The sequence below is a fragment of the Eleutherodactylus coqui genome, chromosome 13 (genome assembly GCF_035609145.1).
Source record: "Eleutherodactylus coqui strain aEleCoq1 chromosome 13, aEleCoq1.hap1, whole genome shotgun sequence".
NCBI classification, from domain to species: domain Eukaryota; kingdom Metazoa; phylum Chordata; class Amphibia; order Anura; family Eleutherodactylidae; genus Eleutherodactylus; species Eleutherodactylus coqui.
This window is the reverse complement of record NC_089849.1, coordinates 44,661,722-44,675,343: the sequence shown is the minus strand read 5'-3', so window position 1 is coordinate 44,675,343 and position 13,622 is coordinate 44,661,722. Positions and strand designations below refer to the sequence as shown.

General features: G+C 45.0%; 1 protein-coding gene across 3 annotated transcripts in view; it reads left to right on the top strand.

The window, feature by feature from the left end:
* The window catches only part of SOCS7 (suppressor of cytokine signaling 7), a 31,084-nt gene that overhangs the window by 11,528 nt on the left and 5,934 nt on the right, over positions 1 to 13,622 (top strand). For 2 of the 3 annotated variants that reach the window (XM_066587857.1, XM_066587856.1), the window contains exons 4-8: positions 356 to 457; positions 2,235 to 2,365; positions 2,450 to 2,618; positions 2,936 to 3,064; positions 3,272 to 3,407. In XM_066587857.1, coding sequence (XP_066443954.1) covers positions 356 to 457; positions 2,235 to 2,365; positions 2,450 to 2,618; positions 2,936 to 3,064; positions 3,272 to 3,407 — 667 coding nt within the window. The remainder of the gene's footprint in view (positions 1 to 355; positions 458 to 2,234; positions 2,366 to 2,449; positions 2,619 to 2,935; positions 3,065 to 3,271; positions 3,408 to 13,622) is intronic. The other variant, XM_066587858.1, reaches the window with a different exon arrangement.

Sequence of the window (13,622 nt, the reverse complement as noted above, 5' to 3'; positions counted from 1 at the left end):
TTTCCTAGGAGACTTACTCTTTTTCTGCTGTTATACAACAGCGCTGTATGCTGGTTAAAGCCAGTACTGCATGAGGTGACACATTGGATAGTCTCTGATAGCAGAGAGGTTGGCAATATACAGTAAGAGAACCCTGACGGACGTGTTCCAACATCGGAGCTGTACAGCCTTAAATCATAATATCTTTAGACGTCAGACAGTGGATTCGAAAGGGTTAATAACCTACCGTAAATAATGGTCATCAATAGTAAATGCCAAGAATATCCCTTTTTTTTGAATCTCCGGTTAAGATGATGATTATGTTCCTCTCCGTTCTGTCCATGGCTTGCTGTATATTCTTTCTTCCTTCTTCCAGATGATATTGGAGGTATACAACCAGCGTCTGTTCTAGTAGGTCCTATGGGGTCCTCACTACAGTCGTTCCCGCTGCCCCCACCACCACCACCACATGCTCCGGGTCAGATTTTACCACTGTTATCAGACTTGACATTTGCATTTAATTTTTCTCATTTTTTTTCTTTTTGATGACTTTAATGCACCAAATGTCCTTTTGCAGAGATTAAAGCCGCCTGTACGTCTTCAGTAGCCGTCGGCAATCACTTGTTTAGTCACCGGCCATTTCTCCCAGCTCCTTCAAACGTAGCAACATTCAGTCCAGCAAAGTGTTCATGTTCAGTTCATGTGTTTTCCATGGGGAGAGCAGAAAAAGTAGCGGCCGGACGGCTCTCGCAGCGGCTTTTTTTTTCCCTGGGAGAACGAAAGAATTGGGCAGTGTGTTGTGTCGTTTCTCCCCCCCCCCCCCCCCCAGCAAGTTGTTCAGTTTTTCACCTATTTGTGATGTCTGATTCATACGAACAACGTGCAACTATGACGGGGTTTTTTTTTCCCCACTGTTCAGCACTCAAAAAAAAAATAAAATGCTGCGCACAGCGAGATGGGGTGAGGCGAGGGGGTCATGCCGTCTTTTTGTCAAGTTGCTTAACGCTCAAAGCTATGTGGACAAACAGGTGGCTGGTTCTGCCATTATGCCAACTCACCTGCTCACACAGCGCCAAGTGCAATTGTTGACGAAAAATGGTATGACGCCCTCTCCTCTTTCTCCGTATTTATCCGATATCACTCTGTACAGCATTTTTTTTTCTTTTTTGTTTTTTACAAGTCCTTTCAGCAGATAAAAAGAAAACGCCATTTCACATCTGCACGTTGTTCGTATGACTCGTCGGTCAGGAAGCGGGCAGAAGACTAAACAACTTGTTAAGAGGAAAAAATAAACTGTAGCCGAATGCAGCCTTCCCCACAACATCCACTGGCATACCGCGTCAGAAGGGTTCTGGGGGCATTCACCTAGCAGCCTGTACTAGTAATGCCCACCAGAGGAAAAGCTCTGCTTCTTTTGGGTACCTTTTGTGTGTGTGTGTGTGTGTGTGTGTGTGTGTAAATGGTGCACAGTGCTTGAAAGTGTTAAAATTAAACGGACAAAAATCTCGTAGATGCGCCAAACTTTACATAATACACTGCAAAATCTTTTTGATGGTTCTCTGCGCCCTTAATTGGACCTAACTTGGAATATTAGAAGCTAAAGCAGTGCAGCACAAAATGTGTCAAACAGCCACGTTTTTAATCCTCATGGCTGGTACAATAAAATGCACCAGGATGGTCTGATGCCGTGCGCCAAAACACCGTTCATGATTTTTAGACCAAGTTTTACTTGGCCTCATTTGCACCAGAATCTTGCAACAGTTTTCTGACTTTGAGCTTTCTAAAAGTACTGCAAACTTCAACACACTTAGGCCACACCCCCTTTCAAGGAAAAAAGTGCAAGTCAGTTCTGTTTTTAAATTATTTTTTTTTGTGCCTCATATAGTTGTAAGCCTCTTGTACGAGACATGCGCCATAATGCTGGTGCACTTTGCATCGTAAATCTGGTGCAACTGGCTTCATGAATTAGGGGCAGTCTGGCTGATCCTCCTCCCTCCTCTCTATCTTCTTTGCGGAAAGTTGATAGGCCCCTGTCTGATAGTCAGACGGTCCCACTGAAACGGTCAGGTTGGCCCCTATATACGTGGTGAGTGGGCTCAGTACATATATGTCTCTTACCAAATACTCTTGTCTTTCCTCTTTTCCAGTTACTGATTAATTACTTTTACTCTCTTCATTCTACTCATGCATCAATGAAGTCCACTCTCCATGCTGTGAAAGACACTAAATGCAAAGTATCCCTTTTATTATTGCAGATCCCCTGCCTCGACTGGTGCCCCTCCGGCCGCCTGAGTGTGTGCCAGTCCCCCTGGTACAGCCTTTACAATGCCCCATTCTCCGACAGGATCCCAGTAGTTTTGCCGCAAGCCTGAGAGAACTGGAAAAGGTTAACTTTGATTTAATTTGGTTCCTGTTTGTACCCCTGTCCCTCGGACTCTCCATCACACTTGGCGTATCTTTCTCCCTGCAGTGCGGTTGGTACTGGGGACCTATGAACTGGGAGGACGCAGAAATGAAACTGAAGGGGAAGCCAGACGGTTCATTCCTTGTGCGGGACAGCTCCGATCCTCGCTATATCCTGAGCCTCAGCTTCCGCTCACAGGGCATCACCCACCACACGCGTATGGAGCACTATCGAGGTGAGAGCACATGGCGGCCATGTTCGAAGCAGCACAAAGGCCAACTATAGACAGTCGCATCAGTTTGTTCCGCTGCTCCTCTGATCAGGGCAAACAAGTTGTGCGGACGTTTGTTTTTTCGCCTCTGTATACGCTAATTACAATACATTATGTTGGGCGCTGCTGGCACCTGATATAGTACACGGTTTTTCGAATGCAGAAACGCCACCCCAAATCATCTGAATATGGTCATGTGACTTGAAGTCCTGGTTCACATTCCCCCAATGTGTTTACTAGACTGCTGCTACATTAACCCTTGTTGTACTCTTGCTTCTTAGGCACATTCAGCCTATGGTGCCATCCCAAGTTTGAAGATCGGTGCCAGTCTGTAGTGGAGTTCATAAAGCGAGCTATCATGCACTCAAAAAATGGGAAGTTCCTGTATTTCCTGCGTTCTCGGGTGCCAGGTCAGTTCTGAAATGTTGCCATTGCAGTCAGTATACCAGGTGCGGATTACCGCCTGATCTGTCGCCACACTTTTAAATCCTCTCCTGTTGCCATTTAAGTTTCCCCACTATTTCTGTATACTGGATGCTCAAGCTACTTGCATGATTACTTCAAGCTCTAGTCATTTTAGGCATAAAGCGTAATCCTCTGACCCTTTTCTCTTTCAGGTCTTCCTCCCACCCCAGTCCAACTATTATACCCCGTTTCCCGCTTCAGCAATGTGAAATCTCTGCAACATTTATGCCGCTTCCGTATTAGACAACTGGTCCGGATAGACCACATTCCTGAGCTCCCCCTACCTAAGTGAGTATTGAGGTCTCAATAGACCTGATTGCTGTCCTGTTCTTGGATAATGGACCCATAACAATTTGGTGTAAATTGTCACAAGTTGCCTAATTTGCTAATTCACAGATTCAACTTGGCTAAAGAGTCAGTAGAAGAAATGACTTGTAAAAACTTTCAGGTTTCCAAAACCCCCATCTACTTAGCGAAAAAATCCTTGCAGAATTCGGGGCACGCTGTGGATCTTTAAATCTGCGCCATGTCCATTCTGTTGAGGATTTCACCCTAGTAAAGGACAAGGGATAAAGGTTTTTTGTCAGAAAAATTTCTATACTTTCCTAGTCTTCCCCAGGCAGACTTCTTACGGCATTTTCTCCTTGCTGATCTTCTCCAGTCGCCGCGTCGCCTCCAGCCGGCCAGCTTGTTATGCAGCTTGCATTCCTCATATTCTTCTTCCTGCAGGTCAATGACGGTCACTTCCTTGGGACGTAGCGTTCACTGGCTAGGAGGAAGGAATGCTGATCTATTGCAGAGACAGCGGACATATGCAGTCTCTGCAATAGTTCGGCACTCTCCGTGCTGAGCTGTGAACTGTGATGTCGCGTACATTGCCAGCCAGGAAGGAGACTGCCTGTGAATGTACATAACGTCACAGGAAGCATAAGCAAGCTGGAGGTGACCTCTGGGACTGCAGGAGAAGATTAGCGAGGAGATCTGGAAAGGAGACTGCCTGGGGAGAAATGGGTAAGTATATAGAATTTTTTTTTTTTTTTTTTAATGGCAGAACCCCTTTAACCCTTTCCAATCCATTTATTTTTTCTCACCCATTCTCCCCAGCTCCAAATAAATTGGAGCTGGGAGAATGGGTGAGAAAAAATACATTTTCCCTGCACCCTCCTGATCTGACAGAGTTCAGGAGGGTGCAGGGAGGGACCTGCTTACCTGACCGGCGTCTTGTGCATTCTCCTTCTGCCTCCCGGCTCGGCGATCATGTGACCGCTGGGGTCAGGTGACACCTGGCGGTCACATGATCGCCGGGTCGGGAGACAGAAGGAGAATGCACAAGACGCCGGTCAGGTAAGCAGGTCCTTGCACGGTGCAGGCTCCCGGCTCGGCGTTCATGTGACCGCCGGGGGTCAGGTAACACCGGCGGTCACATGATCGCCGGCCGGAATCTATGCATTGCATAGCGCTAATTGAGCGCTATGTAATGTTTAAAGCAGTGGGCAGAAAGGGTTAAAAACCCTTTCTGCCTTCTCCTCGGGGGTCCTCGATGACGACCAGTAAAGGAGTGCATCTGCACCCGATGTGCCTGACGATCGGGTGCAGATCCACTCCTGCACTGCAGTGTCGGGCCTGCCCCGACATCGGAGCTGTGGAGGAAAATGATGATGTCGGGGCAGGCCCGACATTGGACTGGAAAGGGTTAAACCTGCTGTAACATCTGCATGTAACACAAAAGTATCCGACATGTCTGCCCTGATCCTTTTGTTTTTTAAAGGGATTTTCTGGGATTTTGATATTAAAGGTGTTGTACCAGAATTGCAAGATATCCCCTAATCGCAGGATAGAGGATAACTTGCTGATCAGTGGGGGTCTCGCTGCTGAGACCCCCACTGATCCAGATAACAGGGGTCTCATGTAGTCTTCTCTTTACTGTGGAGATGCTTCTCACCCACAGTGAATGGAGCGCTGACCGAGCACACACTGTCCGCACTCCATTTTTTTACTGCATTCATTTCAGTGGAGTTGATGGAAATACCAGAGTGCTCGTCACTCGGCCATCTCTGCAGTCCCGTGTGAAAATGAATGGCGCAGCATTGTTCTTGCACGAGTTGTCGCTCCATTCATACTCCTCCTCACTACTGGAAGTGCAGCAAGGAGGCCTCGTAAAATAGGACCCCGTTCTTGGGATCGGTAGGGTTCTCAGTGGTAATTATCCCGCAGAGGAGCAGCGTATCCTCTATAATGTAGATGGGGGAAGAACGTGTGGAATTTTGGTATGACCGATCCTATCCTTAAGCGGGTGATCTGCCCCCAGCACCTCCATCGATTAGGAGGGGCTGCCGTGTCTTCATTCTATACCAGGCGCAGTATATTTGGTAACGGCAGTGCCTGCTATTTTAGCTAAGCCCAATTCACTTGAATGGGACTGAGCTGCACAAAGACTGTGACCGATGAATGTGACCTAACAAGCCAAAGATGAGGGAAAGCCATCAACACAGGTGCACACCGAAAAATATGGAGAGGCTTGTTAATGTACCAAAAACAGGGAAATGTGAGAGTAAAGGAATCCTCATCGGAGTTTGCTAAGGTGCGCCTACAAGAATATTAATGCTCACGCATAACCAGCACTATGATTGCTAGTATCTGGGGACTGCTCTTTACTTTTTTTTGTTTTCCGATGTCGGACACCCTATTCTGTGTCTGTGTTCCTGATTTTTGTACATTTAACAAAGATCTCTATATTTGTCATATTCGGGTGTGCCGGTGTTGGTTTACACTAGTAGCCTTTACCATCATGCGGCACCCTAGTTTTTTTTTTGTAGGATTGCAAAGTGGTGCCAATCTTTTGGCATAAAATCCAAAGAAGAGACCGTGGCTCTTACCTGAGCGCAGTGGCCCCTTCCAACATCTAATCTGTAGGGGTGCAAGCAGTTGGATCCCCCACCATCTAATATTGATGACCTGAGGTCCTTTTTACACTGAGCGATTATCGTACCAAGGAATTGTTGGATCTTATGAATTAGTGCGCCTATCGTTGCGTGTAAACATGGCCTGCAAATGAGAGACAAACAAGAATTCGTTCGGTTCTCGTTCATCCTTTTTAATGCAGAACTAAGGCCACTCTTGCACATGGCGGTCGGCAAAACGCTGCTACTTTCCATTTTACTTTCGTTTTCAGATGCAGGTTTCGGCGCACCTCATCCTTATGATGGGTGATGAGATGCGCTAAACACAGAAAAATAGAGCAGACAGCGCTCGAAAATTGGTGGCGTTAGAAAACGTTGCGATCGAGTGTCTGCGAGGCCCCATTGAAATCAATGGAAACGTTATACCATCCGTTTAAAAAGCGCATGTCTGAGAGGGGCCTAACAATAACGTTCGCGCGTCGTTGCATGTGAACAATGATCATTAGTCCATGTCACTGGTGCAGGGAGCGAATGAGTTAGCCCTCCGTATAAAGTCCTGGAAACCCCTTTGAGTTCTCTCATTTTTTTGCAATGATGTTTGAACCTTTTTAGCTTCTCTCATTTTTTCTTGTGCTCAAAAATGTGAGTAATTTCAAACTTTTCAGAACTGTAGAGAAATATTCTTCATGGGATCATGAGGATGAGATTACATGAAATGACTATTCAAGCCAACATCGTGATCTGCTTGTGACCTAATGTACTGCACATCAGTCTGGGTTATGATCAAGTGATCGTTGCCTCACTGTGTGACTAAAGGCAAGTTTGCCAAACTTTGACCGAAACTGTAAAAACATCATACTCTGGGCAAGATTTCTTCTGGAGAAGGGGGTAGTGGTTTATTTAATCCAGGTAAACACTATTGACCCCTGCATCCTTAAGGGGTTAAACCTTTTTGATAGGGTTGTACCAAAATCTAACGTTATGTCCTATCCACAAGATAGGGGGATAACTTTATGATCGGTGGGGGTCCACCTACTGGGACAGTCACTGATCTCAAGAACAGGAGTCCTGACAGTCCCCGCATGAATGGAGCAGAGGGCGCACATGCACATCGTCACCCCATGCATTTCGGTTACTCTGTCATAGATTGCTGAGGCTTCATACTAGGAAATCTCCAGCACTGTCTGTGAAATGAATGGAGTGGCGTGTCCTCCGCTCTGTTCATGCAGAGACTGTCGAGACCTGCGTTGTTGGGGTCCCAGCAGTTGGACCCCCACAAATCGGGAAGTTGCTCCCTATCCTGTATATAGGAAATTTTTAGGTAAGGCCACATGTCACGAATTCACTGTAGATTTTTCACAGCAAATCTGCAAAAATCAACAGTGGAAAAAATCTGCAGGAAATGTCGCTGCTTCGCTACAGATTTTGTTAGAGAAATGTATATTTGCAACAACCTTTACTTCCCCCCCCCCCCCCTTCACTCTGGTTAAAATCAGACTGAAAATCTGCAGAATAAATTAACGTTCCGCAGGTCAATTTACACATTTCTTCCATGGTTTAGGGATGAGATTGTGTGTGATCTCATCTGCATTGGGGGGGGGGAGGGGAGGAGAGAGTCACGGACGTCATCAAAATGCCAAGAACCCAAACAAATTGGATGTAGTGGATTTTATATTGGTGGTGGTTTTCAGATAAACGCAGTTTATAAAGCCGGCCTTTATGCAGAATAGCAGTGTCTTTCTCCATATCCTCAGTGTACACATACAGACGCCCTGCCTGGTGTGCCGCCTCTTCCCTACTACTGTGTATGTAAATACAATTCCCCATCCCATATAATTATCATTTCCCGCGTCAACACTAATTATTAGTCGCAGGCAGGCAGAGCCCGTGCTAAGTGCTGTTTATGCTGCGCTGGGCGGTCTGGGGGCTGCGCTGTTGTCTGCCGCTCGCCCCTTGTCAGAACATAAAGGACATTGCTGATTGTACTACGGTCTTGGGTGACTCGCATTATACAATGGGAGGCTACGGACCTCTGAATGCACACACCATTTTATTTACTGCTCTATGTATGCCCTGATTAAGGCAAATTATTGGCTTTTGGTACCAATTTTCATTTTCAGCAAATAAAAAAAGAAAAAAAATCCATAACAGGAAACCATTTATAAAGCATTAAACCCATACCAACTTTTAGGAAAGGTAACCTAGTATGGTCACTAAAGCATTGACTACTTTGGGTGTCACCCAGCATCATTGACTCCCGAATGACTAATGTGCTTGGATATACATTGATTCCCCTCCTCCCATAATGCAGCGTATAGTGCAGCGGTATCCAAGCTACATGAATGCAATGACATCCTGGGGATGTTGGGAGTTGTAGTTTTGCATACGTAGGTTGAATACTACTGTCCTTTAGGGATTCGTCCAGCTATTCCAGAAGTGGATAAAATTTGGTCACAGCTCAAATGTAAAAGGTCGTCTGCAATTAGAAAAAGGTGATGGGCCGCAATGGCAGGCACAGTCTGTGGGTAAAGCCGGCCACACGAGGCCTTGATCGACCACAATGCGGCCCACCATCGACTGTGATGACAAAAATGAACAATCATTGGGTCCGTTTTAGTGAAACCATGATTCCCTGAGGCTTGCACAAATGGCAAATGATTGGCTGGATTTGGGCACTTATGCCATACACTTGTATTTTTGGCTGCCATTTTCCAGCCAGGCCAAATACATTTTTGTCTTCCATGGGCCATCATGAGTGATCGTGCTTGTTGATTTTTCAAATGATGGTCGTTTGAAATAACCAAAATTTGGTTATTACGACCATTTTGTGAAATGTATATGGGCACCTTTTTAGAGTGGTGCTGAATCTGGACTTAAACCATAACCACGCTTTAAATACAATGCAAAAATCCTTAGAATCACCTATTCTGTACGTTGAAAAAAGAAAATTATAATCTACCTATTCTGTATGTTTTTAATAGAAACCACAATCCAGCTGGGAGAAGTTATAAGAAATCAGTCTTCAGCCAGCTGCATAGCTGAACATGGAGCTCCCGTCTGCGCCATGCCTGCTTCTCTAACACAGACACTCCAGTTATCCATATTAATGTTTAATAAAGGCCGCTTTAATTTAAATTTGGTTTTCATGCATGCTTTCGTGAGAACGGTTATATACTTTCCTACTGAGCTGTCCCCTGGCTCTTTTATATTACTCTACTACCTCCACTCGTCTGTTTCCTGACGCTGTGTATGAAGAAGCTGTTTTGTGCTGACAGCTTCTTCTCTTCACAGTGCACCCGTTCCCTGTCGGACCCGATGTGCTGTCAGTCTTTATGTATTGTATGTTACAACTCGATGCACAGAGACACTGATGGAGCATGGGGTTCCTTGGTCAACAGGCGTGCTGTGAAGAGAAGCTGTCAGCACAGAACAGCTTCTCCATATTCAGTGTGCGGGGAGAGATGAGTGGCTGCAAGAGGGTAATACAAATCTGAGGGACAGGTCAGCGGGAACAAAAGTTTTATACAACGACTGGGGAAAGTATGCATGAAAGCCAACTAAATATAAATCGGCTTTTATTAATAACCATTGATCTGGTCAACTGCTGTCCTTGCACAAGAGATAACCGTGCGAATACTGCGCAGACGGGAGCTCCGTGTTCAGCTATGCAGCTGGCTGAAGACTGATTTCTCAGCAATGATTTCTCCTAATTGAAAAGGGGGTTTTTAATTTAAAAAAATTATACAGAATAGGATGGCTTAAATACATTGCAAAAATGCTTAGAATCACTTATTCTGTACAATTTAGTAAAGGAGAAAAAAAAGTGCTGTTACACTTTAACCTAAGACCACCATTCTGGGCTGCGGTCTGTGCTGTGGGCTACTCCTGTGTATGCACTAAGACATTAGTAGCAGAGCCAGCATGGTAGAATGGAATGTGATTTTAAAGTGTTCATTCCGATAGTAGATGAGAAAGCCTAGAAGACGGCATGAAGCGCAGCGAGCCTGTGCAGCTATATAGAAGCAGTCTGCTATGGCATGTATTTAGAAAAGCGATAATCGTGCGCAGGCCTGCTCTATAATTGTTTTTCTGTGTAATCGGAGCTGCACTTTACGACATGAACTTATATGTAAATTGATTTTGTGCACCTTTATTGGATCTGGCTCATTGAAATCACTTTACCACGTAATCGTACAGGATTCTACAACCTTGACTTAATACTCCATGAGACATATAGTCATTGGGTTCCTTGGCTGGCCCTTTAAGACTCCATTACTTGGTTTTGGACTGTCTAGGTTTAGTCTAATTATCAAGAACATTGGCAAATTGTATATTTGCGTTTGTGCTTTTGACGCGCCCCAAATCAAGCAAGCCATCTTTAAAGGTCTTTAAAATGTCACCATCTGTGCTGGCAACAAATCTATTCAGAGAACGAATTGGTAAGTGGATGGCACTCCAAAAAGAGCTTGGGTCAAAAGGTGAGGCGGAGGACTCTCCTTGTGAGCCTTAAAGTAGAAGAACCAGCAGCATTCAAGGGGGATATTCAATAAAATTTCAAACCTTTTATTGTTCCCTACTTTAAAAAGATCTGGCAGCGTTTCAACCTAAAAAGGTCTTTGTCAAGTCTCCTTGTGAGCCTGTGACCACACTCTGGGGAGAGGTGACCACAAGCCGATGATGGCGTCCTTAAGTAGTGAATGGGTCTGTACTTCCGTAATCCATACAAATGGAGAAAAAAAAGACCAGAGAGCATAAAGCAATCCAGGGAATAATGAGGACTTATGCGCACAGAATCTTAGTATAGTGCAGCATTAAAGGAATGTTGAGATAGAGGACTTGCTATTATGGGTGGACTCTTCTAGAGGCCTCCCTAGTGGTTTCAAGTCAAGAGGAAGAGTTCCTTCAATCTACAGTCCTGGACGTTGGCTATAGAGGACTGCCGGCACGTGTGCTGGAGAGTAGCAGGAGGACCGGGACCTTTTCTGTTAGGTTCCCTGTATCCTGTACCTGTTTTACCTGAACGAATAAACTCCTCATCCAAGACTGTGGATTGAAAGAACTCTTCCTCTTGGCTTGAAACCAGAAGAGGGGTCTCTAGGAGAATTCCCCCATAATAGTAAGTCCTGTATCTCAACATTCCTTTAAAGGGGTTGTCCCGCGAAAAACAAAGTGGGGGTATACACTTCTGTATGGCCATATTAATGCACTTTGTAATATACATCGTGCATTAATTATGAGCCATACAGAAGTTATTCACTTACCTGTTCCGTTGCTGGCGTCGTCGTTTCCATGGTGCCGTCTAATTTTCAGCGTCTAATCGCCCGATTAGACGCGCTTGCGCAGTCCGGTCTTCTCCCTTCTGAATGGGGCCGCTCGTGCTGGAGAGCTGCTCCTCGTAGCTCCACCCCGTCACATGTGCCGATTCCAGCCAATCAGGAGGCTGGAATCGGCAATGGACCGCACAGAAGACCTGCGGTCCACCGAGGGTGAAGATCCCGGCGGCCATCTTCGCAAGGTAAGTAAGAAGTCACCGGAGAGCGGGGATTCGGTTAAGTACTATCCGGTTTTTTTTTTTTTCAACACATGCATCGGGTTTGGTTTTTTTTCAATAGCCCTCCCGTTCGGCGCGGGACAACCCCTTTAATGTTGCATTGTGCTAAGATTCTGTGAGGTCTCTTTTGGTTAGAAAGTAAAAATCTATGCAGTCGTACATCCATCAAGCATTCTCCTGAAACTCCTAAAATATAGCATAATACACACAACCCAGGTACCTTTCTGCCTGGACTCTACTCCGAGACCTTTCTGGGGCCCATCTATGATGAAATGGTGCTATGGATCAGGAGCTGGCGAAATGGTATACTTATGCAGCCAGAGTTGATGGTTTTTGAGCTAAAGTAGGAGGATTCGCGGCTTCCCTGAGAATATTACTAATTTTAAAGAAAGCTATCAATATTTTTTCAGCCCTTCTTCCTCAGGTTGCCCAAGACTTTTTGGCCTTGACAGGATCCACAGGGCGCTCTCAAAACCTGCCAACCCAGATATGTCCCGGGATGTTATTTTAAAACTCCATTATTTCAAAATGAGGGATCCTGTTCTGGGACTATCTACCCTTCAGGTGTACCTCCTTCATTATAACTGTGTACACTGATATCGTATCATGCACTTTTGCTAAGCGGAGAAGTTTGCGGCCTGTCACACTGGCACTTCAGAGCGCTAATATCCAATAATGGAACTTCCCTATTGGTCTAGCAGTTGCTATACTTCAAAGGCCCTATTCTATCGGAATCCTTGGATGGGAGGCAGATTCTAGAGGGAGAAAAAATTCTCTGACTCAACAGGTCAAACATCACCTAGACTTCCAATGACCATTTTGCTCCAGGGCCACAGTCCAGAACCCTCGTAGAGACCCGACGGTCCTTTCTAGGTGAATTGTAATGGTCGTCGAATCCAGTTATCCTTTTGATTTGTCTATTTCAGCATTAAAGGAACCTACTTGTGGACCAAAAATTACTATTTCAATTTTTTTTTTATTGCTCATTGTTTACCATTATATTTAACACGAATTTTCAGTTAAATACTGCATTAGTTTGACTTTTTTTTAATTCATTGTATGATCATCTACTCTCTGAGGTAAGAGGGGTCTTGGCCTTTCTAAAAAATAGGGGGTTCATCTCCAACTATCTTCCTGTTTTCTGTTGATTCTTTTGGAGTTCTTAGTTACACTATTAATTGCTAGGATGAGGCTGATACACATGTTGTTGTCCTGCCCTATCTAGATGTAGAATGTACTCATTGTCTGGGAGTTTATTGAGTCTGAGCTAATGTAGGTCATTGGACTTTAATACTCGGTTATGTTCTTATACCCAAGTTCTTGTATTTTACTTTTCTGACCACATCGTGTTTTCCTCTTTGGGACGTCGACTATCTGTTTCTTTTTTTTAAAAAAAAAACACCATTGTGGTTATATCCCGTAATGTTGAGGAAAAGGCTTTTATACAGTACCTCAAATTCAGACCAGACATTTTGTCCCCAGGAGACCCATTCCTCTCGCTCTTCAGCACCCGGTAGTAGCCTTCCCAGTTTTCAGAGTATACTTATCTACTGCTCCCAAAGAACATCAAGGGGTTCTGATTCTCTTGCAATACTGATGGACAAGATAGGTCTGCCCTGAGGATCAGACTATTTTACAAGGCTCATCAACCCATTTATGCTGTTCACTCTTCCAGAAACTTCAAGGCCCCACCATATTCTGTATGCGTGACTGCAACATGTTTTTTTTTTTTTTCCTACCCTAGACCATACATACGTTGGTGGGCCCTGATGAGCTCCGTGGTACTCGGACCCATGCTGACCTCTAAACTTAGGGACGTAGCCCTGACAGATGCCTGGATTTTGTAGGGGCTTACAGATTCTATTCTCCTCCTCACAAATCCTGTTCCCATATTGACTGGATGCTGGTCTCTACACATGCCTTACCATCTTGGCCAATGTTGGGCACATACCGTGTCTGGTTTGGTATAGTAATATCCCAGTGGGCCATTCAATCAGCTCTCCCCCCAATCCTCTTTCAGAAGCTGGAGACTTACCAAAACCCACTTGTAGG